The sequence below is a fragment of the Panthera uncia genome (genome assembly GCF_023721935.1).
Source record: "Panthera uncia isolate 11264 chromosome A3 unlocalized genomic scaffold, Puncia_PCG_1.0 HiC_scaffold_11, whole genome shotgun sequence".
NCBI classification, from domain to species: domain Eukaryota; kingdom Metazoa; phylum Chordata; class Mammalia; order Carnivora; family Felidae; genus Panthera; species Panthera uncia.
The window spans coordinates 14,777,479-14,803,845 of record NW_026057578.1 but is presented as its reverse complement, the minus strand read 5'-3'; the positions used below and the strand labels follow the sequence as shown (position 1 = coordinate 14,803,845).

At 53.2% G+C, this 26,367-nt stretch overlaps 4 protein-coding genes across 6 annotated transcripts in view; 2 read left to right on the top strand and 2 right to left on the bottom strand.

The window, feature by feature from the left end:
• UBE2C (ubiquitin conjugating enzyme E2 C) overlaps positions 1–1,535 on the top strand; it is a 4,373-nt gene extending 2,838 nt beyond the window's left edge. The window contains exons 4-6 of the mRNA XM_049650683.1: positions 440–644; positions 760–819; positions 1,285–1,535. Of these exons, the coding sequence (XP_049506640.1) occupies positions 440–644; positions 760–819; positions 1,285–1,343 (324 nt within the window). The 3' untranslated portion in view covers positions 1,344–1,535. The remainder of the gene's footprint in view (positions 1–439; positions 645–759; positions 820–1,284) is intronic.
• Positions 1,536–5,037: 3,502 nt separating this feature from the next.
• TNNC2 (troponin C2, fast skeletal type) lies at positions 5,038–7,350 on the bottom strand. Its single transcript, XM_049650682.1, has 4 exons — positions 7,035–7,350; positions 6,828–6,942; positions 6,523–6,659; positions 5,038–6,356 (listed from the first exon to the last, which is right to left on the bottom strand). Exons 1-4 carry the CDS (start codon positions 7,321–7,323, stop codon positions 6,325–6,327), a joined length of 573 nt encoding a protein of 190 aa, XP_049506639.1. The 5' UTR covers positions 7,324–7,350; the 3' UTR covers positions 5,038–6,324.
• Positions 7,351–13,415: 6,065 nt separating this feature from the next.
• SNX21 (sorting nexin family member 21) lies at positions 13,416–18,821 on the top strand. The gene is made up of 3 exons (XM_049650680.1): positions 13,416–13,694; positions 14,119–14,276; positions 17,754–18,821. The coding sequence occupies exons 1-3, from the start codon at positions 13,433–13,435 to the stop codon at positions 18,426–18,428; spliced, it is 1,095 nt and encodes a 364-aa protein (XP_049506637.1). The 5' UTR covers positions 13,416–13,432; the 3' UTR covers positions 18,429–18,821.
• ACOT8 (acyl-CoA thioesterase 8) overlaps positions 18,812–26,367 on the bottom strand; it is an 11,766-nt gene continuing 4,210 nt past the window's right edge. The window contains exons 3-6 of one of the 3 annotated variants that reach the window (XM_049650674.1): positions 23,277–23,502; positions 21,235–21,392; positions 20,481–20,675; positions 18,812–19,042 (exon numbers count right to left, since the gene is read on the bottom strand). In XM_049650674.1, coding sequence (XP_049506631.1) covers positions 18,924–19,042; positions 20,481–20,675; positions 21,235–21,392; positions 23,277–23,502 — 698 coding nt within the window. In that variant the 3' untranslated portion in view covers positions 18,812–18,923. Of the gene's footprint in view, positions 19,043–20,480; positions 20,676–20,789; positions 20,948–21,234; positions 21,393–23,276; positions 23,503–26,367 lie in introns of those variants that run through there. The other 2 variants (XM_049650675.1, XM_049650676.1) reach the window with 2 other exon arrangements.

The window sequence follows — 26,367 nt, the reverse complement described above, 5'->3', positions numbered from 1 at the left end:
TAAAAAAAAAAAAAAAAAGAAATCCACGAGTGCCTGGCTGGCTCAGTCAGTGTAACGTGTGACTCTTGATCTTGGGGTTGTGTCTATACCCACGTTGGGTATAGAGATTACGTAAAAATAAAATCTTTTAAAAAATAAAAAAATCTGGGTGTATGTCTAAAACATCCTGGTTTTTACATGTTAGTATCTAATGTTATAACTGACTAAAGCACAGCTGTGGTAACCCTCAGGATGCCAGTTTACGCCCCTTATCTGTAGGATAAGGATCACTGATGTCCCTGCCAGATATGCGAGAAAGAACCAGAGCCATTGCAACACTTTGTCTTTTGTCAAGTCCCAGATAAACCCAAAGGTCCTAGCAAGCCCCTTTTTGGGGCTTGAGTTGGGCTGTGAGGCTCAGGGTGGGAGGTGTACTCCCCACCTGTTTCTCCGATGCCAGGTATACGAGGACCTGAGGTATAAACTCTCCCTGGAGTTCCCCAGTGGCTACCCTTACAATGCGCCCACGGTCAAGTTCCTCACGCCCTGCTACCACCCCAACGTGGACACCCAGGGTAACATCTGCTTGGACATCCTGAAGGACAAGTGGTCTGCCTTGTATGATGTCAGGACCATCCTGCTGTCCATCCAGAGCCTGCTAGGAGGTGACTTCTGAGACCAGCCCGTCCCCTGAACCCGGGAACCTGTCAGGCCTCCCGGGATTCCCCCAGGCCAGCCTCTTCTACCCCTACTGATTATTCTCTTTCTGTCCGTCCATAGAACCTAACATCGATAGCCCTTTGAACACACATGCTGCTGAGCTCTGGAAAAACCCCACAGGTGGGTCCTCCATCCTTTCCCGGCACCGGGTGATCCCTCCCCAGCCTTCAAAGGCTCCCTCACACAGAAGGATCTTGGTGACTTGGGACTGTGTCCTGAGGACTGGGTTGGGAGTGGATGTCAACCTAGGGAATCCACTTCTGCCTCTGCCTTGGTGTTTTCTGATTTGCTTGTTTGCTATAAAAATCAGGAAACTCTTCCCACGTTAATGTAGGTTGAGGGGCTTTTTAAGTAGAAGGCAAAGCTTTGTGCAAACGATTTGCTCACTGAGCCCCCCCCAGTCACCTCCCCAGCCTCACTGGAAGCAGAACCCCTCCCCAAGACCTGACTGGGTGGGCAGCAAAAGGGACTCTGTTGTGCTAAGAAATCCTCTCCAGCTCCCCAGATTTTGTATCCTTGATTGCCCTCATGTGCATCTTAACCCCCGTCCCCACCACTCCCTGATACCTGCCTGTTCTCTTCCAGCATTCAAGAAGTATCTGCAAGAAACCTACTCAAAGCAGGTCTCCAGCCAAGAACCCTGACTGTCTAGCCTCTTTCCTTGTGTTGTCTTTTTATTTTCTCCTTAGACAGTCTGTCCTTTCCTTCATTTCTGCCTAGGACTCTGTATCTTAAACTGTGGTGTTATTTTTGTTTTATTTCTGTTTTTTAAATTAAGTGTCTGGTTGAGCCCTTGTGATGAATATATTAAATAAATACATTGGTTGGTTTTTTTTTTGGGTTTTTTTTTTTTGGTTTTTTTCTACAAGTTGCCTTGTAATTTCCTCAGGGTTGGGAGTGTTCAGCATGGGTGGAGTAGGGTCCAGGCCCTTGCCCTGCTCCTCTCCAGGGACTAGAAGCAGCTGAGAGGCTGTGTGGCTGCGCAGGGGTGATGAGGACTCGTTCCTCTATGAGCTTAGTCATTTCATGACTGCATCTGATTCCTCACCTATAAGATGGGTCTCACAAAATGCCTCTGTAGAGTTGTGACATGAACCAGGGACGTCAGTGGATACTGGAGCTGCCCAGCTGAGTTACAGATGAGGCTGAATCAGAAAGCGTGTACGGGGGCGCCTGGGTGGCTCAGTCGGTGAAGCGTCTGACTTCAGCTCAGGTCATGATCTCGTGGTCCGTGAGTTTGAGCCCCGCGTCGGGCTCTGTGCTGACAGCTCAGAGCCTGGAGCCAGTTTCAGATTCTGTGTCTCCCTCTCTCTGACCCTCCCCCATTCATGCTCTGTCTCTCTCTGTCTCAAAAATAAATCTTAAAAAATTTTAAGAAGAAAGCGTGTACGTGCACACGTGCGCACAGGAGGGGGTTGGGAGGTGAGGACCAGCCACCTTTTATGACGGGATGTTCTGGTCCTGAAAAAGGAAAAAGAAAGCACTCAGCTCACCCTAAGCAGGCCTGGGGTCTGGGAGACAGCCGGGGAATGCCTCTTCCCGGGCAGAGACCTCAGGACAGCTCCCGACTCCCCCCTTGCCCCAGGCCCCCCATGCCCCCACTCACATTCACCCACTCATCACCAGCGATTCCTCCCGCTCCTGTACCCACTGGCCCAGGCCCCCAGCCCCTAGGCCCTCTCCACTGGCTTGCCACAGGCCCCAGCCTTTGGGGCCCTGAGAGGAAACTCCTGTGCTGACCAGTTGGGGTCTGGGCAGGGGGAAGGGTGGAGTAGGGTGATGGCCCCAGCCCAGGTACTGCAGGAAAATCTCCAACGTGGACCAACACAGCAGCAAGATGCCCTCCAACACCGCCTGGGTCTTGGCCTCACCCAGCTCTGCCAGCAGCTGACTGCGCAGGCCTCGGCGGGGGGGGGGGGGGGGGGGGATACCGCAGCGGAAGGCATCAGGAAGGTTCTCACTTTTCTCTTATTCCTGCCAGCCCAGGCTCCTTCCCTGCTCTGTGCCCCCACGGAGCAGGCAGGTGAGAAGTGGCCTGTGGATCTGGGATGGGATTTGGCTGACACTGTGTGGCTAGCTCTCCCGGCAGTGCTGCCCAATCGGATGTGCAGAGAAGTCTGCCTGGGGTCTACCTCCAGTGCAGATGTTGATTCAGTGGGTCTGTGTGGGGCCTGAGGATCTGCATTCCTCCCGAAGTTGAAGATGAGCTGAGCGGTGTTCTCAAGGCGTGGCCCTTCCACCCGGAACTTGTTAGAAATGCAAATTCTTGGCCCCAACAAGCTCTCCGGGATTCTGAGGCTCTCTCAACTTTGAAAATACGTGACTAGAGGATGTCTAAGAAGACAGCTCAGAAAGTAGCACTGAGATGATCCTTACTAAATGCTGGCCAAGGCGGGTATATTTTTTTGTCTGCATTAGGAGGCTTCTCCACGTGGTCCTTGATCCAATTCTTGGGCCACCCAGATGGCCACATGGCCTGCCTTGTGTCAGTCACAGGGGTGGACTATAGCTCAGAACCAATCAGAGTGTTCCTTAGAATTAATCCCTGGGAGAAAGTAAAATGATTTTACTAATAGGGTTGCTTAAAAGAGGAGGGAGTCCGGGCAGCTGGTGCAGACAATTGCAGATGGGAGAAAGCCAAGCAGAGACCAGTAGCTGGGAGATGGAGGTGACATTGAGACTGGCCTCCAGCTGACGCCTCAGCATCCCAGTTTCGTGAGCCAGCAAATCCCTTTTTAGTTTAAGTCCATTTGATTTAGGTTTCTGGCACTTGCAACAAGACGGAGAAGGTATTGTTCCCATTCGCCCCATACCATTACTGAGTGCCTGCAGTACAAGCCCTATGCTTGGGGCTGGGGATCAAGCAGGGGAAAAAACACAGTCCTGTCCTCAGAGGCTGAAGGTCAGGGGGCAGACAGGCAGGTCAGTGGGGGTTGAATAAGTGCCATAAGAGTGGTGGTTAGGAGCTCAGGCCTCACAGGCAGAACAATCGTTAGAATCCCCACCCCCCTCCCTGTTACTTGCGTACATTTAGACTAAGCCACTCCGTAAAATGGAAATATTAGTAGCTACCTCATAGGACAGACAGACCTTAGAGTAGTGCCTGGCATGTGGTAAGCCCTCCTTAGATGTTGGGTACTATGAAAGCTCAGAGGTGGGGCACCTAACAAAGACCAGGAGAGTCAAGGAGGGCTTTCTGGAGAATGGACTGGGCCATGAGGGAGGGATAAGGAAGGGAGCACACTCCTTGGATAGCAAGAAGTTCAGCAGTATGGAATAGTGGCATAGTGGTATGGACGTCAGGTCGCAAAGGGCTTGTAAGGCCTTTAAATTAAAGGCCTTTACCGAGAAGGTTCTGGGGCACCTGGGCGGCTCAGTCAGTTAAGCGACTGACTCTTGGTTTCAGCTCAGGTCATTATCTTATGGTTCATGAGTTCGAGCCCCACGCCAGACTCTGCTGATAGCATGGAGCCTGCTTGGGATTCTCTCTCTCTGCCCCTCCTGCTCTCAGTCCTCTCTCTCACTCTCTCTCTCTCTCAAAATAAATAAACTTTAAAAAAGTAAAAATAATAAAATACAGGGGCTTTACCTTGAGACACCTAATAAAGCCTTGAGTAGGATTTGGTGTCAGAAAGCTGCTTCTGGCAGCCTTGAGGGGAGGGAATGGCCAGGAGGTTAACTACTGTTCTGAGTCACAACACTGAGCGGGCTCAGAGAGGACGGATAAAAGAGTAAGGAGACAGAAGGAAAGCAGCAGACCAGAGCAAACCGCGGGTGGGAAGGCGGCTCCAGAACTCCAGGGTGCCATCTCTGAGATGGGGAATTTATCAGATTAGAGCAGGACGGGTGTGAAGTTCTAAGGGCAGCTAGGGAGAACTGTCCACAGGCAGGTGGTGCCACAGTTAAGAGCCTTGCTCCTGTTTCCACATGTGTGTGCCCGGGTACGTCACCGCCTTCCTCCGCTGTAAAACGGACAGAACAGCCTCTGCCTGCCTCTAGGGTTATGTGCATCAATCAGACAGGCCCGCAAGGCACAGCACACAGCAAGCGGTCCTGGTGATGAGTGCTGACTCCGGCTGGAAATAGAAACTGGGAAACATGAATGCCTCAGAAAGGGGAGCCAAGAACACGAAGGAACTGGAAAGGGAGGACTGTAGCGATGAATAACCGCACCAGTCAGGGTTTCAACGTGGTAGTAGTGACATTAATAACAGCGTTAGTGGGGCTCCTGGGTGGCTCGGTCGGGTTAAGCGTCTGACTCCGGCTCAGGTCAGGATCTCACCGTTCGAGAGTTCGAGCCCCACGTTGGGCTCTCGAATGTACTTATTTGTTCAAATAAACATTTAAAAATAATAACAGCATTAGTACGTGTCACACTCTGTTCTAAGCGCTCTGCACTAACAAACTAACTTGTTCTCACAACCCTGCAAGGTTGTGATAATTCTCATTATCCCCATTTTACAGAGTAGGAAACTGAATTACGGAGTGGTTTGTCATGGCAGTGAGGGTTCGAACTCATTCAGAGGCACCCTGCCTCTAAAGCTAAGGCACCACTGCACGGCATTAGCTTTGACCTGCTGCCTGCTGTGATCGAGTCGTGCACAAAGAGTTACAGAAGCCAGAGCACAGCCAGTGGGAGAAGGGATCAAGGGAGAAGGTGGTATCTGAGCTGGGTCCTGGTATCTTTGACGTGGTATCTGAGCTGGGCTGAGAAACTTGCCAGGCTTTTTAGAGGAGGAAGGGCATTCCAAGGAGGGAGAAGGCAGGAGCAAAAGCCAGAAGGCTTGAAAGTGCACCCCCACTGTCCAGGGCAGGAGTGACAAATCGCCCAGCGTGACTGGAGCCCAGAGGGGAGGGAAGGAGGGGAAAGGAATTTGGATTGGATTCTAGAAGCAATGGGGAGCCTTGAAGGTCTTTCAACGGGGGAGGAGCAAGGTCAGATTTCTTTTGGCTCCATCGTGCTGACGGCCGTGTGTTGAGCCCATTGGCCGGGGCTGGAGGCAGGGGTCCAGGGTGGAGACGAAGACGTCAGAACAGACAAAGTAGAAAAAGTCAAGCAGGAACGAATGCTGCCTGGAACGGACGGATACTCCCCTTTCCCTCCCCAGCCCGGCAGTCTGCACCAAAGACCCAAAAAGGCTCCAGAAAGGAGGGACGGTAGGGAAGGAAAGGGGCCTCGGTCGCCTGCGGCGCCCTCACCCTACCCCCATCCCAGGCACCCTCACTCACCCCGACAGCCCCAAGGCCCCGGCCACCCTCCTCCAGCGCCAGGCGCCACCGCAGCCCGTCGGCCGAGCTGCCCACGCCCAGCGCCAGCTACCAGGAGCCGGCCGGGAAGCTGACCAGCGCGTCGGCGCGTCAGGCAACTCGGGTCGCCCCTCCTCGGATCCCAAGTGCGCTCGGGTGGCGCCCTGGGCCACGGCCCAGCCCGGCGGGCCATGACACCCACTCCCCTGCTCCTCCCCTCACTCAGGCTACGTGCTTCTCAGCGTCTGTTTTTATTCTTTCTGGACACAGAGCCAGCAGGGGCCGCGCCTCCCTCCCGGGGCGGAGAGTGGGACGGGGCGGGGTGGCACCGCCCGGGCCCGAGGGACGCGCGGTCGGGGCGGGGGAGAAGCCGACTTCTTACTGCACGCCTTCCATCATCTTCAGGAACTCTGCGGGGAAGGAGAGGGGGAGGAAATCTTGCACAAAACCGCCGAGAGCTCCCCACCCTGCCCACAAAGCCAAGGACGTTCATGTGGGTGCCACGCCCCGGACGTTCCCGCGTGGCGCGCCCCCCCGGCCCTCGGCCCACCGCCACCAAGCTCTCGCGGCCCTCACCGTCGAAGTCAATGCGGCCATCGTTGTTCTTGTCACCGTCTTTCATCAGAGATTCGATCTCCTCGTCCGTCACGTGCTCCCCGGAGGCCCTGAAAATCTCAGCCAGCTCTTCCGCATCGATGTAGCCGTCTGCGTTCCTTTGGAGCGAAGGGACAGCGTAGGGCTCAGGGCAGGCAGGGGCGAGCTGCCCTGGCCACGTCGACGCCTCCCCTCCCTCACCGCCACCCCACTCCGAGAATGTAAGTGCCCGGCCGGCCAGACTCGCCCAGCCCAGCGCCTTCTCGGCTCCCAGGCCCCCAGTGCACCTGTCGAAGATGCGGAAACACTCCGCCAGCTCCTCCTCGCTCTTCCCCTTCGCATCCTCTTTCATCTGGCGCACCATCATGACCAAGAACTCCTCGAAGTCGATGGTGCCGCTGCCTGTGGGGAGCAGGTGGTGAGTGAGCCTGAGCCCTGGATGCCCACCTCTCCCGCCACCGTCCCAGCCCTGCCTTGGAGGGCCACCGGCTCACCGTCCTCGTCCACCTCCTCGATGATGGCATCCAGCTCCTCTTTGGTGGGTGTCTGGCCCAGCATCCTCATCACCGTGCCCAACTCCTTGACGCTGATGTCCCCGCCACCGTCAGCGTCAAACATGTCGAAGGCGGCCTTGAACTCTGCCGGAGGAAGGAGGCAGAAGACCGAAGTGGGGCTGCCTGGACTGTCAGCCTCACACCTTGTCTCCCACCCTGTTCCAACACCGTTGCCCAGCACACATCCCCCCAACAGCCCGCCCGCCCACCTGCACTCACCAGCGATCATCTCCTCGCTGAGGTAGGACCGGGCCTCTGCCTGCTGGTCCGTCTGCAGAAGACGCAGAGTCAGAGAGAAGAAGGGGCAGACCCCCGAGCTCATTCTTGTCTCAACCCCATTCTCTTTAACCCCCTTCTGTCAGTGCCCTTTGGTCTTCCAGAAGAACAAGGCCAAACTAGCAACACCTTCTGTATGTTCTCACAGCACCTGGCCCCAGTTATGAAGGACTAGGGAGAAAACGGATTACGCCCAAGGTCTTCAAACTTGCCAGTCAGATGCCAGGTCAGGAATCCCTAACCCACTAACCTTGGGCAAGTCACTTATTGTAACTTTATCTCTTCTCAGCAGCTTCTCAGAGATGAGATAGCATTGGGGGTGTGAAAGGGTTTTGTAAAGTGCCAGCACTGTTCCAGCATGATTTCCCACTTTTCCCTAGCTCCTGACAGAGCCTGGCACTGTAATAGGTGCTCAATAAACGTATGTTCTCAAATAAACAATAATGCAACGCAAAGTCGCTGAGCACCTACTAAGTGCCCATCAGGCCAAAGACTAGGCACTAAAACCAAGAAGATTCAGACACAGCATCCCTCCCCTCCAAGAACTTGCGGAGATGGAGATTTTAAGCTTCCTTCTTATCATTCAGTCATCAGAGTAAATACCACTCATGCTGGGCTGAATATAATGGGGGCCTTGTGGAGGTGAAAGTAAGATTTCGAGAGAGGGGATCTGGCCACATGCAAGCCAAGCCAACTGGCTATGGGGCTTTGGACTGAGGCTGGTGAGGAGGAGGGGCTGAGGTGGCCAAGGTGTTCTTTGGCGGGCTGGCTGATGCCTTCCTCCTTGCCCCCCCCCTCCTCCCTCCTCCTTGTCCATGCAGGAGAGTCGGCTATTTTTAGTCTGGCGTGGGCCACAGCAGCTGTCCTCCAGGGTCTAGTTACCCCTTGAAGTGAAGTGGGGTGGGGGACCTCAGCTGACATGACAGCCCCAGATTAGAACCCCCCTCTGAGAGGCTGGGGTCTGTCCTCTTCTGCCCCTTCTCCTCACCCTTGAAGCTCTTGGACTTGAGACCTTGCAGACCTCCCCTCTTCCAGAAGAGTCTTCTCTCACTGGCAGTAGGAAGGTTTGGCAAGACTTCTAGCCCACCCCTGCCACTGGCTCACTGGGTGACTCGCTCTGGCCCTTGGAGTCCCCACCATGAGAGAGACAAGCTAGGACCCCCTCACACTTCCATGACCAACACTGCCAAAGCCTCACGTCTGCAGGGAGTTGGCAATACCCCCAGCCCTCCCCTTTCTAGAGAAGTCCAAGGGCTTCTTCCCCAGGCTTCCTTCTAGACACCCAGGCTCCAGGAACCTTCGCGGTCCATCTTCAAACATCCAATTACTGAACTACAGAGCACCCAGATCTGGCCTGGGAGAGGTCCAGAGGTGCTCCAGCAAGCAAAGGGCTGAAGTCCTTTCTTGTCCTTACCATGGTTGCTAGTCACAGGGCCTCCTCTGCTGTAGGTCACCGCCTCAGACACTCCACCACCCAAAGTTGCCCTGGCCTGCTCCAGCCCCTAGGATTTGTAGGGGCTCCCTCCCCTCCCACCTCCCTGCTCCCCAGGACTGACTGCCCCAGCCAATCAGATCCTGGGGTCAGTGAGTGCCTCCCCCCCCAACCCCCGCCCCATCCCAGAGTCCTAGCCCATTACCTAATTTAGCCAAGGGCCCTTGCAGAGAAATTTAAGCCTCTGAGCAGGTGGCAGGCCTTGATGTCCTAGATTCTTGGGAGGAGAACCTGCCCCGCTCACCGCCTTAGCAAGCCCCTGCTCAAGAATCATGTTTGCTCCAAGATGGGTAAGGACAATCAGAAGACAGACAAGTGAGGCAGCAAGGTAGACTGGGAAGAGAACAAAACTTGAAGTCTAAAACCCAAGATCCAAATCCTGTCTCTGCAAGCCATGCACTCTTAGGCAGGTGACGATGCCACTCTGAGCTTCAGTTTCCTTCTCTGCGAGACGGAGATGGGGACGGTCATAACCTCCCTCACAGAGAGACCACGGTAAACGGGGGCCCAGGTACAAGTCACCTAGCTTGTGCCAGCTCCAGAGGGTTGATGCTTGGCAAGTGGAATGTCCTGTCTTTGAACCATGGTAGAAGGCAGGGGAGGGGGCGAGGAGGAAGTGACAGCCACGGTTTGTGAACCTCTACGACGTGCCACACTCTGTGCTAAGCATTTTAACCATGTGATCTCATCTGGTGCTCATCCTCTGAGATAGAAGCTATTATTACTCCCTTTTCCCGGGGGACCTTTGTAAATCGTAAAGGTCTATAGTCATGTTGGGTGATTCTTATTAATCCTCAAGGGAAGTCCTATCCAAATAAGAAATCTATGGAGGGGTCCAGGAAATGGGTATGTAGTTGGAGGAGAAATAAACTTTGAAAGCAGTTCCCAAGGGGCTCCTGGATGACTCAGTTGGTTAAGTATGGGGCTCTTGACTTCAGCTCAGGTCATGATCTCAGAGTTTGTGAGTTCGAGCTCCACATCGGGCTCTGTGCTGATAGCAAGGAGCCTGCTTGAGATTCTCTCTCTCTGCCTCTCTCTCTGGCCCTCCCTCACTCACGTGCTCTGTTTCTCTCTCTCGAAATAAATAAACCTCAAAATTTAAAAAAGAGAAAAAAGAAAAGAAATAAAGCAGATCCATCTCTCAAATACACCTTCTCCAGGGAAAAGATGTTTGGGATTCACTTTTTTGAGGGAGAGGGAGACTAGAGGACTAGGGGCAGGTTCTCTACGTGGGTAAAGGGGCAGCTGGCCCATTCCTAGAACTCGGTGAGGAAGTCTGGAGCAGCTCAGCTGGCCGTCTGGAGAGCGAAGGGATGTGCAGAGCGAGTCCAGTCCAGAGGGGGTCCACCCCGAGAATCCACAGAGCCTAGGGTGGATGTCAGAGGGGTAGCTGATGCTGTGGACAGTGGCTAAGTCAACAGAAAGAGCACTAAGACAACTAAGCACAGAGCCTGGGGCCAGTGAAAGGAGGCTGGATTCCAAGGAAGGCAGACGGACAGTGGCAGCCCAGCCCATCTTCCTCTATTTATAGACATTCCCAAGAAAAGCTCAGTGGAGCTAGGCCAGGCTACAGAAGGCCTCCCCTGTCCAGGCAGAGGGCCAAGGGGCAGCGACACCAGGGGATTCCAATTTGGATGTGAGCCCTGGAACTGCAGGATTCCTTTGGAACAGAGTGTGGAACCCTCAGCAATCATTTGTTCCCTGATTTGTTCTTTCATTTATTCAGGGAAATACAGAAGGTCCGAATTTATCTATTCCCCTTGACCCTTCCAATCCCAATCCCCTTTCCTCCACATCTTGCCTGCTGCTCTGGTCAGACTAAAATGGGGCTCCAAACACCACCTTTTCTAGCCTTCAGGTCTTTGTACATGCTGGGTTTTTTTTCCTGCCAGTAATTCTGTCTTCTTTCTCTACACCTGCCTACTTCCCTGTCATCTTTCTCAAATTTTTTTAAGTTTATTTATTTATTTTGAGAGAGAGAGAGAGAGAGAGAGAGAACGAGCAGAGGAGGGGCAGAGGGGGGGCGGATAGAGGATCTGTGCTGACAGAGAACCTGATGTGGGGCTCGAGCTCACAAACCATGAGACCATGACCTAAGCCGAAGTCGGACACTTAACCAACTGAGCCACCCAGACATCCCCGTCTTTCTCCGCTTTAACATCATTTCCTTGTGGTGTTTGGCTGGCTCAGTCGGTGGAGCATGCGACTCTTGATCTTGGGATCTTGAGTTCGAGCCCCATGTTCGGTGTAGAGATTAGTTGCAAAAAAAAATACAAATCAAAAATAACATCACTTCCTTCAGGATCCCTCCTCCTCTACCCGGGCCAAAGCAGTCCAAGGTGGTTTTCTGGTAGTTTCTTCAATCATATCCCTGAGCATGCCACATGACATGACCTGTTCTGAGTTCCGTGGACCAGAGACACTTACCTGTTCATCACTGCATTCCCCAGCACCTCAGCACGTGGCACTTAGCAAGTGCTCAATAAATATTTTGTTCTTTATAAGACTAACTGAACTGGGTGACATCTGGTTATGAGAAGGAACTTCCTAACTGTCGTGGTTGAATAATAACAGGAACGGAACGCCTCGGGAGATAATGAGCTTCCTGTTACTGAATGTATGCAATCAGGAATTCCATGACCATCTCTCAGGGAGGCTATGGGGAGATATTACACAGAATCCAAGGATAGTGGAGGATACGAGACATCAGGAGATCTAGTTCTGGTCCTGTTTGTATGACCCAAGGTAGGTCCCTTCCCCTCACTGACCTTCAGACCTCCCATCTGTAAAATAGAAGTGCCAAACCAGATTTCTGACAACCCATGGTATTTTTTTGAACACTTGCCTTGTACCCAGACTTGTGAAACATGCCAAAATACAACTTAATATTCTTGTTTGGTGTTTGGTGAATAAGTGAGTGTTGAATCAATCAATGAATGAAGGGGGCCTTTTTTGCCCCAACACCCTACTGCTAAGCTGAATGAAGAGTAGTTAGAGCCTTGAAATTACACAGACTTGGCCATAAATCCCAGCTCCCCTATTTCCTAGCTCTGGATTTTGGGGAAGTCAATTTGCCTCTTCATCCTGAAAATGGACCATTATTGTCCAATAACAGCCCCTCCCCCAAGAGGTTGAGTGTGACATGTGACCCCATATAAAGTGCCTAGAACAGGATGTAGGACACAGTGGAGCCTCAAATGAAAGCCCTGCCTTTTCTGCACATAGCGGGGCAGGGACTATGTTTTCCATTCAAAGCGATTTCCCTGCACCTCTCTCTTGTGCCATTCAGAAAGGGTAGGAACGATTGTCAGAAAGATTTTATTTGTTTAATTGTATAACCAACAATATCTGCCCTGCTAGGGACTGATAGTTTGGGCTTTTGACAAGAAGTGACAATAAATTCTCCCTCCTGCTGACCTCCTGGTAAAAGATGAAACACAGCCAGCCCTTTAGAAGAGCTGCTGAGATTACCACGCCTCCCGTGTGTAGGGGGGAAAAAACAAAACCAAACCAGAATTAGGAACTCAGGAGACCTAGGCTGCAAGGCCCCACACTCAGAAACCTCTGGCAAGCTGTGTGACTCTGGGCAAGTAACTCTGCCTTTCTGGATCTCACTTCCCCGTTTGCTACTTCCTATGTGTGAGGCTCAAATGAAATTATGAAATTGTAAGAACCTGAGAACACTATGGAAACAATAATCACTATGTAACTGATCAATCTGTCAGCCTCTGCTCTGTGCCAGGCACTGAACCAGTCAGTGCCCTTTCAAAGGCTGAAAAATTAGTACTAGTTTTAATTGTTCCTGTTTTACATAGGAGAAAACCTAGGCTCATCGAGGCCAGATTCCAACTCAGATCACGTGTCTTCTCCTGGCCTCAAATTTTTCACCAGAGAGATGGGCTTCCAACGGTGGCATAATGACTTTGGAAAGTTAAGAGTGCTGGGTGGAGATTGTGGGACAGATTGGGGCCAACCGGGACAGACGGGATCTTCGGGACGAGCGGGAGGTTTCACTGAGGGCGTGAGCCCCCTTAGATTGGGTAGGATCCCGCAGTAGGCTCGGGTTCGCCCAGGCCTACCCAGGATTCCCAAGTCCCTCCCGGAGCGAAAGGCCCGGGATTCCCGGGAGGCTCCGGGGAGCGGGCGGGGCCGGGGGCGGGGCGGGGCGGCGGCAGGAAGCGGCCGGAGCGGCGCTCGGAGCGGCCTGAGCCCGGGGAAGCCCGGCCGGCCTCGGTAAGCTGCCGGGACTGCACTCGGACCCCGGGGGACCGCGCGCCGCTGGGTGCACCGCGGGCGCCGGGGGGAGAGACGCGCCAAGGGGCGAAAGAGACAAGGGGAGGGTCCCAGCCGCTCCCGGGCAGAGCTCGGCCCTAGGCTGCGTGGGTGGGAGGGAAACGACGCCAGGCGACGCCCGGGGCTCGCAGGACCCCCAACGGGCAGGGGCGGGGCCTCCGCGGCGCCCCTCCCTCCCTCCCCTGACTGGGCCCGCCCCTTCTCGCGCGGTTCGGGGGGGCGGTCTCCCTCCCTCCCCGGCCCCAGCCCCAGCGTCGCGCGCTCCCCCCAGGGTGCCATGGCCTCACGGCTCCTGCACCGGCTGCGGCACGCCCTGGCCGGCGACAGCCCGGGGGAGGCGGCGGCCGGCCCGGAGGCCGAGCAGTTCCCGGAGAGCTCGGAGCTAGAGGACGACGACGCCGAGGGCCTGTCCTCCCGCCTCAGCGGCACCCTCAGCTTCACCAGCGCCGAGGACGAAGAGGAGGAGGACGACGAGGACGACGGAGACATTGGCCCCGACCCGCTGCCCGCCGGGGACGGGGCGTCGGGGGAAGATGCAGGCGAGTTCCCGAGGACAGAGGCGGGACCTGGGGCTCCATTAGGCCTCCACCCCAGCCACCTCTTGGCTGTGTGACCTTGAGAGAATCACAACACCTCTCTGAGCCAAGTTTTCCCTCGTGTCAAATGGGGGAAATCACTCCCATCTCGAGGTTGCTGCGGGCATTAAATGTACAGGATCCGGGATGTACAAATCCGAAGAATGTGCTGGCGATGTTTGGGGGGTGGAAATATTTAGAGTCGACCGTCTGCTCTGCTAGGCGCGGTGTTTGGCCCCAGACCTCTCCCTGGCTTTCCGTTTACATTTATGTCAAATGGAGATAAAGCCTGTCTCACCTGTCGGGAGGATGAGTGAGGTCACTGCATGTGGTTTATGTCGACCTTAGCCACAGGCCCATTGATGTAACTGGTCATGTGCTCATGCAGAACGAAGCCCCCCACCTGATGGGCAGCGGGGCAGTCAGCCCCTCACAAGGCAGTTGCAGGATTTCTGGAAGAAGTCCCGGAACACCCTGGTTCCCCAGCGTTTGCTCTTCGAGGTGACCAGCGCCAACGTGGTCAAGGACCCGCCCTCCAAGTACGTGGTGAGTGAGGGTCCAGGAACCCCTGGGCTGTGAGTTTAGAACTCTGGCTAAGTAGGGGAGACTCCAACTTCCTGAGGGGGGCAGTCTGGCTGTGTAGTTCTAAAGGATCACTTCATTTTAGGGATGGGGAAACTGAGGCCAGAAAGGAGATATAACTTGAGCAAGTCCTCAGGCAAATGATTTAGCTTCTCTGAGGGATTATGGACATGCCCCCCATCCTGGTTTTGAGACTAAAGAGAACTAGGGTGTGTGCCCCCCAACCCTAGGTTTTGCAGACTGTAGCAAAATACAAGATACATAGGAAAAAATATTATCTGGGTTAGACCTGAAACCCAAGTTGCATTGGTTAGTGGTTAAAAAAAAAAAAGGGTTTTGGATCCAGATCTTGATTCAGATCCCACTTATTACCAGCTGTTTGACCTTCGGTGCGTTGTGTAACCTTGATAATGCTATTTTCTCCTCTGAGCAGTTGCAGAAGTTAAATGAGACAGTGCACAGAAAGCAAGCCCTTAGCATTGTGCCTGGCATTATGAAGTGCTTGACAAAATGGCACCTCTATTATTATGACTTGACCTTGGTTTGGAAATGTCTGGCATCCAGGTAGGGCCTGTTGTGGCATCCTTACAACCCAGTTCCCAGGCACCCACACTGTACCCCATGATGTTGTTCTGAGGGCTGGATTTAGGGGGTAGGTGGGGTTAGGATGAAAAGCAGTGTGGGGGAAGGCCTTGGAGTCTGTTTTCCTTGCTGTGGAAAGGAGAAACTGACATGGAGAATGAGGTCGCCAGGTCCTGAGCCCCAGCCCGACCTGGCCAGTCTGGGCAGTGGCAGCTCCCTGCCTCAGACATCCCTCATCTTCGCCACCCTCCTCCATTTCTGACTCAGCAGGAAAGGGGCCTGTAGCACTGTCCCACATCTGGGCCTCTCTCCATTCCTCTCCGCTGCTGTTAGTAAACAGGGGCCACGCCCGTGGGGTGCCTGCTCCAGTTGGAGCAGGGATGCCTCTGATGATCTAGTCTTAAGTGGCAAAAGTCCCAGCCAGGCGTCATGCACAGGAGAGGGACCCCGAGGAGCAGCTGGGCAGCATGGTGGGGGTGGGACTCTGGGAAGAGAATGATAAGACAGAGCAGGATGGCCAGACCCGTGTCTGGGGGGGACAAATCCCCTTCTCTGTCCAGTGGGGACCCTAAATCCTGACTTAACTTTTGGGGGTTAAGAAGAGCAGGATAGGTCCTGACCCGTGTCTGGGGAGACAAATCCCGTTCTCTGTCCAGTGGGGACCCTAAATCCTGACTTAACTTCTGGGGGTTAAGAGCACAGGCTGTGGAATTAGGTTGGCCTGGGTTTCAATCCCAGCTGGGCCATTTGCCAGCTGTGAGACTTGGGGGGACGTGTTTGATGAGTCAGATGAGATAATGGATCTAAAATGTTTTCTTTTTGCCAAAAAACTAAAAGTAAAAGCTAGATAAATATAAGGGGGTCATTTTAGACCAATGCTTCTTGAAGTGTATTCTGCAGGAAATTGTTTTCCAGGAATGTTAACAATTATTCCTTTGAAAAAGAAAAGAAATTAAAAAAAAAAAATTGCAGTCGATATGTTTTGGGAAAGCAGAATTGAAGAATAAAATAAATTTCTTTAAGGTTAAACTTCTTTTTTTTTTTTAATTTATTTTGTAATGTTCATTTATTGTTTAGAGCGAGAGACAGAGCACAAGCGGGGCAGGGGTTGGGGGGCAGATAGAGAGAGGAGACACAGAATCTGAGGCAGGCTCCAGGCTTTGAGCTGCCAGCACAGAGCCTGACATGGGGCTCGAACCCACGAACTGTGAGATTATGACCTGAGCCAAAGTCAGATGCTCAGCTGACTGAGCCACCCAGGCACCCCAAGGTTAAACTTCTTAATCCTTTAAAATATTACTGTACACTGAATCTTCCAGAGAAGTATAGAATAAGCAAGCCTAATTGACCAGAGGTGGCTGTAATGTTGGCAGTTTCGCAGAGCAAATTCGAGAAAAGGCTGGGTTTGGTGTTGGTGTGCCTTCAACACCTGATGCTCACTAATCCCCCTTTTTAAGTCTGGTGGCTCAGCATTATGCTAGATTAATCCGTGTTCAGGTTCTCAGCTTCACGGTCATCCTGCCCCGTGTTTCTCAGACACTGGTCCTTCCAGTACCACCTTCACAATTCTTGTCCTGGCTAAATGCTACTTGTACCACTCCTTGCTTAACATTTTTCGTCTTAAACAAGTTCAAAAGATTTTAAAGTTCTACCATATGGGGAAAGCCTTGTTTGCCATAAAGAGAACCATAAAAATTAATACAATAAAATCCGTGAAAAATGACACCGTGTCATTAAATCCTGTGTGAATGCTATTGCCCGAAGGCTCTGCCCGGAGATTTGCTTTCTAGCACTTTTCTCAAGGTGGAGATGAGACGTGTTGGAGAAGTGCATTTTATTTTATTTATTTATTTTTTTTTAATTTTTTTTAAACGTTTTTATTTATTTTTGAGACAGAGAGAGACAGAGCATGAACGGGGGAGGGTCACAGAGAGAGGGAGACACAGAATCTGAAACAGGCTCCAGGCTCTGAGCTGTCAGCACAGAGCCCGACGCAGGGCTCGAACTCACGGACTGTGAGATCATGACCTGAGCCGAAGTCGGACACTCAACCGACCGAGCCACCCAGGCGCCCCGAGAAGTGCATTTTAAAAATCAAACTGAGAGCCTCTTAATCTGTAGTCAGGATTCAAATTAGGGGGAGTCACCTCTTGTCTCTGATGCAGTGTTATTTACTCCAGCACATAGCACCTAAAATCTCAGGACCAACATGTATTTATACACATTCCACTTGAGTAGACATGACCTAGGCCAGTGCTTCGTTCACTAGAGAGGAGGGCGGACCCAAGGGGGAGCACTGCCTTGCCTGAGGATACACACCTCCAGGGGAGTAGCTGCCCAGGAGTTCGTGCAGTGCCCAATGTCCTTTTCACAACGACCGCTACCAGGGCTGTCTGAAGACCTCTCCGCCAGTTTGGAATAACCTAGCTAAGGAGGTGGGGGCTCTGTGTCCAGAGTGGAGCAAAGCCCCAGGCTGGTCCTGAAGGTTGCTTCAGAGGCCCAAGAAAGTCGCCTGGGTTTCAGCTCACCGCTGGTTTTCCAGAGAGGCTATCAGAAGAGCTAACTACCCTATGGGAAGGGAGTGCTCCCTGGAAGGGACAAAAGGGGTGGCAGCTCTAGGCACTGAAGCTCATCTCTGTCTTTCTCTCCCCGTGCTGCCTTGGGCCTGGGTCATTTCAGACGAGCCTCAGGTAAGATGGGACTGGGCTCCCTAGCTGCTGCCCCAGCAGCTCCCACCCTTCTGGGCCCAGTCTCAGGGACTAAGGGGAGAGGTGGGGGAACAGAGCTTGAAGTGCGGGTGTGGGGAGGGGAGGGGTACATGGACAATTCACACCTGCCCTGACCCCACCCTCCCCGCAGCTCTACACCCTCGCCGTGATGGGTCCAGGGCCACCCGATCGCCAGCCAGCCCAGATCTCTCGCCGCTACTCGGACTTTGAGCGGTTGCACCGAAACCTGCAGCGACAGTTCCGGGGCCCCATGGCCGCCATCTCCTTCCCCCGGAAGCGCCTGCGCCGGAATTTTACCGCGGAGACCATCGCCCGCCGCAGCCGGGCCTTCGAGCAGTTTTTGAGCCACCTGCAGGCAGTGCCCGAGCTGCGCCATGCCCCGGACCTGCAGGACTTCTTCGTGCTGCCTGAGCTGCGACGGGCACAGAGCCTCACCTGCACTGGCCTCTATCGTGAGGCTCTGGCACTCTGGGCCAATGCCTGGCAGCTGCAGACCCAGCTAGGCACCCCCTCGGGCCCAGACCGCCCTCTGCTGACCCTGGCTGGGCTGGCTGTGTGCCACCAGGAGCTGGAGGACCCTGGGGAGGCCCGGGCGTGCTGTGAGAGGGCCTTGCAACTGCTGGGGGATAAGAACCCCCACCCTCTGCTGGCACCCTTTCTGGAGGCCCACGTGCGGCTCTCCTGGCGCCTGGGCCTGGACAAACGCCAATCAGAGGCCCGCCTCCAGGCCCTGCAGGAAGCAGGTCTGACCCCCACGCCACCCCCCAGTCTCAAAGAATTGCTCATCAAGGAGGTACTGGACTAGACTTACTGCCGCTGTGGGGAGAGGCACTGCCCCAGGATGGGGGATGGGGGTGGGCAGTAAGGACACAGACAGCAGTTGGGAAGTGGTAGGGGGTGCTGGGAACCCCTGTAAGTCCTACAAAGAATTTGTAGCAAACCAAGGAAATATGTTCTTTCTGTCGAGCTGGGCTCAGGACAAGCTTCGGCGGGGCTTGCCCTGGGATGGTGCAGGGAGGAAGCCGGATGCAGCCTCTCCAGCTCATGAATGTCTGGGGACGATGCCCCAGGGTAGGTCAGTGTCATCTCTTCCTTGGCCAGAGGGCCAGGGACTCTGCCTCTGGAGTCCTGGAGCTGAGGGCTGGAGCAGAGCTGCAGCCTGGCCCAGGGGAATTAAAGGCCAGCAGCTCCAGTGGCATTAGTCTCTTTATTGGGTTTGGGGACAGAAGGCCCAGCCCTTGACTGTAATTCCTGCCTCAGGAATTGGGGGAGAAGCCCCAGGCCAAGCTGGTACCTCTGGCTACAGCTTGCTCTCTGAGACCCGGGACTTCACTCGGATCACGCCCTCTTGAGCACAGGACACAGCCAGGATGCCGTCACGACGCCACAGCCGCCCTTGGACCAGCCCCCGGGAGCCACCTGTGGGTGAGGAGAAGGGTGAGAATGACCTTCTCGCTCCTTCACAGCCCAGCATAATGTGCTTCTTGAAAAGGGTGCAACTGGTCTGACAGCCCCATACAAGGGCACACTGAGTGTTGTGGCCTCTTCCAATCTCTAGGTGCCCCTTTATGAGCCTATTATGGATGCTCCCTGGGGGTAACTCCTGTGGGAACCCCACTTGACAGTTTGAAAGCACTTTCACATATTCACTGGCTTCCTCAAAAAGATCACAGGGGAGGAGTTCTGAGGACAGTCTTGGTCAGTAGCTTGGCCGGGTCGAGCCACCCACCCTGGCCACTTGTGGTAGCAAACCTGTCACTTCCCTTTCTAATAAATGAAACCGGTCCTCCAGGGTGGTTCATGAAAAAGACTCCCACACTGCCCCCACCCCACTAGCAGGAAGAAGGGGGTGGAGGGAGGGCCTGGGGCCATCAGGGCTGGCCACCCCTCCTTCCCTGCTTAGAGATTCCCCTGCTAACCCTGGGCCTGAGTTGGAAGGTTCTGAAGGGAGCTGCTGGTCTCCCCTACACAGAGTAGAGCTCACTTAGTTCTCATAGTAGCCAAGTGAAACAGGCCTCACCCATTTTCCAGATGAAGACCGCAAAGTCCCGGGAGGCTCAGGAACTCGGCCATAAGGAGCCGGCCAAACCCGAACCCAAGCGTCCTAACTGCAAGGCTGTTGATCCTGTATTGTGATACTGTTGGTACTGGAGAGTACCCCCTTCCCTGGATATAGAATCCCTTAAGTTTTGTCCCTGTTTTACAAAGCGAGGCTTTTCTTCCTTTGAAAAGTAGTTCCCTAGAAAGGAGCCCAGGGCTCTGAGACCAGGCACTGATGAACGAGTCTGGGCTTCTGTGCGCACTAACAGTGTCCAAGTGGTGGAGCCCTCAGAGACGACCGAAGGCCCTGACCCCAACCAGGTTGGCTAATCAGCACTATTGCTCAGGGAGCCTCTCAAAAATAGTTTCCTGGATTTTATCCAAGACCTGCTGAGTCAGAATCTTGAGGGTAAAATCTGAGAACCTATTTTGAAAAAGCTCCCCCAAGTGGCAGTCTGATGGGCCACCAGGTTCAGATACCACTGCTCGTGGGACCCTATTTGTTCAGATGGGGAAACTGAGGCTCATAGAGGCGCTGGGACTTGCCCAGGATCACACAGAAAATCTGAAGTGGTTCTGGACTAGAACCGGGTCTCTAGTACCTTCTGCCTGTTACAGATATTAAGCTGAACAGGTGTCCCGTTTCAAGCCTCACCCTGTCCTTTTGAAGAGAAGAATGCCAGAGCCTAGAGGAGGCAGGAGAGGAAGTGACATGTGCAGTGCCCCACAGGCTGGGGGCGGAGGGCAGCATCACCCCAGAAAGCAGGCTTCCTGCCCCCCAACGTCAGCACCCTTGTCCTGGTGGCCCCATACTCACCAGCCCAGGGGCTCTCGCATTCATAGAGCATCCAGTGGTCAGCTCGGAAGGGGTTGTGGAACCACATGGAGTGGTCCAAAGAGACCATGAAGTGCACGTTACACTGCCACTGGTGGGGCAGCAGTGCTGTGCCCAGGAAGGCATAGTCCGAGATGTAGGCAGCCACACAGCAATGCATCTTCATGTCGCCCTCCCCTGCAACACGTTCCAGCCCCATCAGCCCTGGGCTCCTGGGCTTTACAGCTCAGGACCTGCAGGGAGGCAGGGGGCAGAGAGGGGCTGCCACACACAGATGTGTAGACTACTCACTGTATCAGGGCACCTGGCCTACGGGGTGTGTGTGTGTGTGTGGCAGGTGACAAAGGCAGCAGGGATGGGCAGAGGACAGGGGTGAGTGAAGACTGAAATCCAGTCTTCACTCCGTAGGTCTCCCTCACTGGGTCCTTTAAGGGGTATCTTCTTCCAGCCTGCACAGAGGCACCGTATGGTTAGCAGAGGTCCCGGAGAAGAACCAGCAAGGTACCTTGCCTTCCCCAGAAAGGGCCGACATCAGGATGATTATAGTCCCCTCCCCGTTTTCCTCATACAAGCGGCCGAGAGGGTCCCGGTGAGAAGCTAAGCCAACTCCCCACCATGCAGACAAGGAAACAGGTCCAGAGAGGGGAAGTAACATGCCCAGCACCACACAGGGCATATGAGGTACAGGCCGAGACCCCTGGAGAGTGTTTTCTTCCAGTCCTTGGGGTCCTCTTACCAATATGGCCCCGGGCTCGCACCCAGAACATCTGTTTGGGCTCCTTGCTCTGCAGCTGGCTCAGGATCGGTGGGTTTACCAGCTTGATCTCAATGGGCACCTCCTTGGCAGCAATTCGGTTCAGTCCTACCCGGTACATCTCTTGGAGGTTGGGGTCCCTGAAAGTAAAGGGGGAGGGGAGAGCCTCTCTGAGCTGCCTCTGTGACCCCCCTCGGTCCTCCACAGGGTCTCCTGACTTTTTCCCCCACAGCTCACCTCCTCTCTGGCAGGCAGAGAAGGAGAGTGTGTGAATCCTTTCTTTGCCACTTAGGAGCCACGTGACCTTGGCAAGTTAGTAACCTCTCTGGGCCTATCTTCCCATCTGCAAAATGTAGATGATGACAGTAGCTACCGGAGTACCAAGGTGTACCCCATAACGGGCACTGTTCTAAGCATTTTGCGTACGCTCACTTTTCACAACGACCCCGTGAGACAATGCTATTATCACCCCGATCCGATAAATGCATGAAGCCCCCGACAGTCCAAGTAGCTTGCTCAGCAAGTGGAGAAGGCAGGGTCCGGACCCAGGCAGTGTGGCGCATGCTCTTAACTACTTCACTATTCTCAACTTTCAGAAACAGGCTGTACAACTTGGACTGAGTTACCCTAAGCAAGTGGGAACACTGTGTCCCCACAGGGGAGGAGCCCATTTCTAGTGACAGTAACAACCAGCCCTGGTGCTCTTCACCAGTATTTCCACTTTCACCCCACCCTCGAGGGCACCCTCCCACAGATCTCCTGTGACGATGGCATGTTCTGTACCTGCACTCTCCACCACAGAAGCCGCCAGCCACATGTGGCTAGTGGCTTCCTTGTTGGACTGCACAGCTCTAGATTTACGGGCCCTTAAGAACAACGTCCTCCTTTTATTTCAGCAAACGTTTCTGAGCTCTGACGGCAGACCAGGCTCTCTGCTTATTCCTCTCTGTCGGTAGTGGTGTGTCTACAATTTATGGAGCATTCACTGAGTACCTTATTGTCTCTTACCTCACTTAATCCTCACAGCAGCTTTATGAGGGAGGAATTATGATTAGCACATTTCCTAACTGTGGGCACCAGCTCAGCGTGGGAAAGCAACTTGCGCAAACTCACAGAGCTAGCAGAAAGAGTCTAAACTTGAACCCAGGCCTTTACCAAAAGATAACACCCACATCCATCCCATCAATACCGTGCTACGTCCCCAGCGTGCGGCACAAGACACGGGAGCCCTCCTTATGAGACAGCTGTGAAGTAGGCAGGACAAACATGACCATTCCCATTTTCCACATGAAGAAGCAGGGCTCTGAGAGGCTGGGGCGTCAGGCAAAGTCGCACAGCAGGAGGGCGCTATCAGAGGCACAGACCCGGCCAGAATCCGTTGTGTCTGTCCTGTGTCGGGACCCAGAGCTCTCTCCCCTGCCCCAGCACTTTTCCAACTTTATTAGCTACGATCCAAGTAAGAAATATATTTTACCAGGCGATACTCAAAATATTTAGCACCCACGAAGGCAAAGGCAGCGGGGACCGTCACCCCTGCCCGGCATGAACTCCTGGGCTGCTGGATCACGAGTGACCCCAGAGGAGGAGAGGGATCACTGAGAGACCGGGAAGGGACGCACCAAGTAATTACAGAAGTATTTCAGTATTTGCGCAACCAGTAAAGCTGCAACAGTACCTGAACTGGCTGAATCACTAAGCTCTGTGTTTACATCGTGACCCAACACACTTGCCCATGCACACCTACTCGCACACTCCACAACACACACAACTGAAACTAAAGCTTCACAAAAGGGTTCTTATCCACCCTATGCGATATGCTCCAATATCTTCTTTCCTGGTCCTTCTCTCTCCCTCCCTCTATGTATGTATACACACATGTTGTACATATACGTATACATATATATATACATATACACACATACATACACATATATGGGTTTTTTTCCCCTAGAGTTTTAAAATGGACTCTACGACCCACTAACAGGTGACGGCAGCAGTTGCCCTGGAGCCTCCAGGTCTCTCACCTTAAATACTGGTCAATGAGGGCCTCATGGTCAAGCAGCTCTTCCGGTGGGGGCACAGCGGGCATGGAGAACTGGTGCTGCAGGGGGCTGGGCTGTGCCTGCTGGAAGGAGGCCTGGCAGATAAAGATGGGCTGGCCACGCTGCACGGCCTTCACGGAGCGCACAGAGAAGCTGGTCCCTGTTCGCGTCCGCTCCACCTGGTACAGTACCGGCACCTTTGGGTCCCCTGCGGTGGGCACAAGGATACAGTGAGCCCAAGTAAGCCCCACGGGACAAGTCATCATCACAATGGCTGGACAGGCCCCTCTGCTACTCCTTCTTTATTCCTTTTCTGTTCTGCAGCAACTGACTGAGGTCCGCTACGGCCTAGGTACTGGGGATACAGGGACAATACCAGACCCTGTCATCCAGATGCTCTGGGACAAGTGGAGCTCCCCTCTCTCAACAGCACAGGACAGAGGGGCATGGCCAGATTCCCTGCATTCAAATCCTGGCCCTGCCACTCACTGTGTGGCCTTGAGAAAATCATTCAACCTCTCTGAGCATTTTACCCTTCTCTACATAGGGATCATCAGTGCTTATCCCTCTCAGTATTTTAATGATAATTAGATTAGCCACAGTTGTAAAGTGTTTAGAACATCCAGCACAGAGTAAGTGCTCTTTAAGTGTTTGTTAAAGAAACTAAATAATCTCCGCTTTTGTCTTGCTTCATCTGTGACTGGGATCTTGTCGTGAGTCCAATACTATTCTTCTAGATCAGAGGTCAGTAACTCTGGCCTGCTGCCTTTTTTGTTTTCTAAGAACAAGCTGAAGCTATTTATTCAGAGTTTAGTATAGCAAGGGAGTCAGCCACCATCACTTGTGTGTGGCAGAAACTCAAAGGCAGGCAGAGAAATGGGAAAGCATTATAGTGAAAAAAGATACACCATATGCCACGATCGGAAGCTGTCGGCACAGGAAGTCCGTAGGGAGCTAACTAGAAACAGGGCATATTTGGCTTTCTCTGGTTGGTCCTAAGTTGGAAGTGGGGACAAAAATTAGGGAAGTTATCTCTGTTAATAAAGTCTTGGCTGTTTGGGGCTGATCATTCTAGGGGCTATGGTCCGGCTTCCTGTGCCGGTTGCTAGAGATGGTGGTCTGACTTCCTACAGGTCTGATGTGTAGACACTAAGTTGGCTTCCTGTGCTGCTTGCTGCCAACTGGGGACCAGAATCCAATTTTTATAGATGGTCTGGCCATTGTCTGTTTGACTATTCGTCCCTCAGAAGCCTACTGTCAGCCAGTCACTTCATCTTAGATGGAAATAGCAGTCCCTTGGCCCTTCTCTTCTGGATGTCTGCATCCCCAGTGTAGGACGGAAGCCACTGGCCCTGCCCCGAGGCCTATCAGCCCTCAACAAGCTAGTCTGGAGGGTTTTTAGGAGCATCTCCTTGGTGTCCCTGAAGTTCTTCCGTGCCTGAGTCAGGCCGATGTTGGAGAACTCTGACACCTTGGCAGTGAGACGTCCTGGGGATGATTTTCAATTTTCAGATGAAAGGAGCAGGTCTCAGGAAGCGTCGCTTCCTCCACCGTCATCCAAATGGGGAGCCAACGGGGCACCGGAGGCTCATTCAACCAACAGCAGTAGACATCACCGTCTGAAGCTGGCCGGTCTGCTCAGCAGGCTGCTGCCGGGCATTGCCGAAGGGTGGGGGCTCCTCAAGGTCAAAGGCCTTTAGGAAGGGCCTCCCAAGAGTCCAGATCCTGGAAACAGCTACATGCGCAGTCTGATTTCAGGTGCTGGAAAGGAACCCTCCTTTCCCTTTTCCCTACCAACAAACTTAAAAAAGAAAAAAAAAAAAAAAAAAAAAGCCCTAACCCTACCGTTAGGCTGCAGCTAAAAGGCACTATTTTCAGTTACTAGTGAGTTCCCTTTCGGTGTCAATGAGTTCTTGGGACATTTTTACTGGAACAGAGCAGGTAGGCCCTGGAATATGTTGAAGGAAGGGAGTCAACAAGTTGTCGGCTGCAGGAGTGACTGGTGGGTGCCAGGTGGCATTAGTAATTAAGGCGGGTTCTGTCAGGTGGGTCTCACAATAACCATGCAAAGTTCTATCCCCACTGAATAGATGATGAAACTGATGCCATTAACATTTGTTTGAATACAGACAAGCCCATTTGTTTTCATATTGTCTGTTGTTGCTTTTGCCCACAAAACCTAAAATGTTTTTTTCAAGTAGGCTCCACGCCCAACATGGGTTGTTGAGCTCAAGACCCTGAGATCCAGAGTTCTATGCTCTGCAGACTGAGCCAGCCAGGGGCCCCAAAACCTAAAATATTTTTTATCTGGTCCTTTACAGATTAATGTGTGAGGACTCTAGATTCACCAAGCTCTAAACCTATACCAAGTCAGATGACTCCTATACAACATTCTTATACCTCTCTAGAGCATCCTTAAAAAAGTAAATCAAACAAATCAAACAAAAATTAAACTGTCATTCTTTCCTGGGTTTTTAAAAAATATTTTTAATGTTTACTTTTGAGAGAGCGAGCGGGGGAGGGGCGGGGGCGGGGGGACACAGAATCTGAGGCAGGCTCCAGGTTTTGAGTGGTCAAGCACAGAGCCCGATGTGAGGCTTGAAGCCGTGAGATCATGACCTGAGTCAGCCGCTTAACAGAGCCACCCAGGTGCCCCTTTCCTGGTTTTTCAGACAAAGAATTGATATGATAAATAGCCAAGGACAATACCCCCACCCCAGCATCTTTTATTTAAAAATATTGAGGGGCACCTGGGTGGCTCAGTCATTTTAAGTGTCTGACTCTTGATCTCAGCTCAGTTCTTGATCTCAGGATCATGAGTTCAAGCCCCCCAGTGAGCTCTGTGCTGGGCGTGAAGCTCACTTAAAAAAAAAAAAAGAGGGGCGCCTGGGTGGCGCAGTCGGTTAAGCGTCCGACTTCAGCCAGGTCACGATCTCGCGGTCCGTGAGTTCGAGCCCCGCGTCGGGCTCTGGGCTGATGGCTCGGAGCCTGGAGCCTGTTTCCGATTCTGTGTCTCCCTCTCTCTCTGCCCCTCCCCCGTTCATGCTCTGTCTCTCTCTGTCCCAAAAATAAA

Bases quoted from the DNA above. Each gene is read 5' to 3' on its own strand.
- TNNC2 (XM_049650682.1), bottom strand. From the start codon at position 7,323: ATGATCGCTGGTGAGTGCAGGTGGGCGGGCGGGCTGTTGGGGGGATGT. The intron at 6,943-7,034 runs GTGAGCCGGTGG...TGCTCCCCACAG, and splicing joins CGAGGAGGTGGACGAGGACG to GCAGCGGCACCATCGACTTC. The intron at 6,660-6,827 runs GTGCACTGGGGG...TTCGCTCCAAAG, and splicing joins TGTTTCCGCATCTTCGACAG to GAACGCAGACGGCTACATCG.
- SNX21 (XM_049650680.1), top strand. From the start codon at position 13,433: ATGGCCTCACGGCTCCTGCACCGGCTGCGGCACGCCCTGGCCGGCGAC. The intron at 13,695-14,118 runs GCGAGTTCCCGA...GTGCTCATGCAG, and splicing joins GGCGTCGGGGGAAGATGCAG to AACGAAGCCCCCCACCTGAT. The intron at 14,277-17,753 runs GTGAGTGAGGGT...CCCTCCCCGCAG, and splicing joins ACCCGCCCTCCAAGTACGTG to CTCTACACCCTCGCCGTGAT.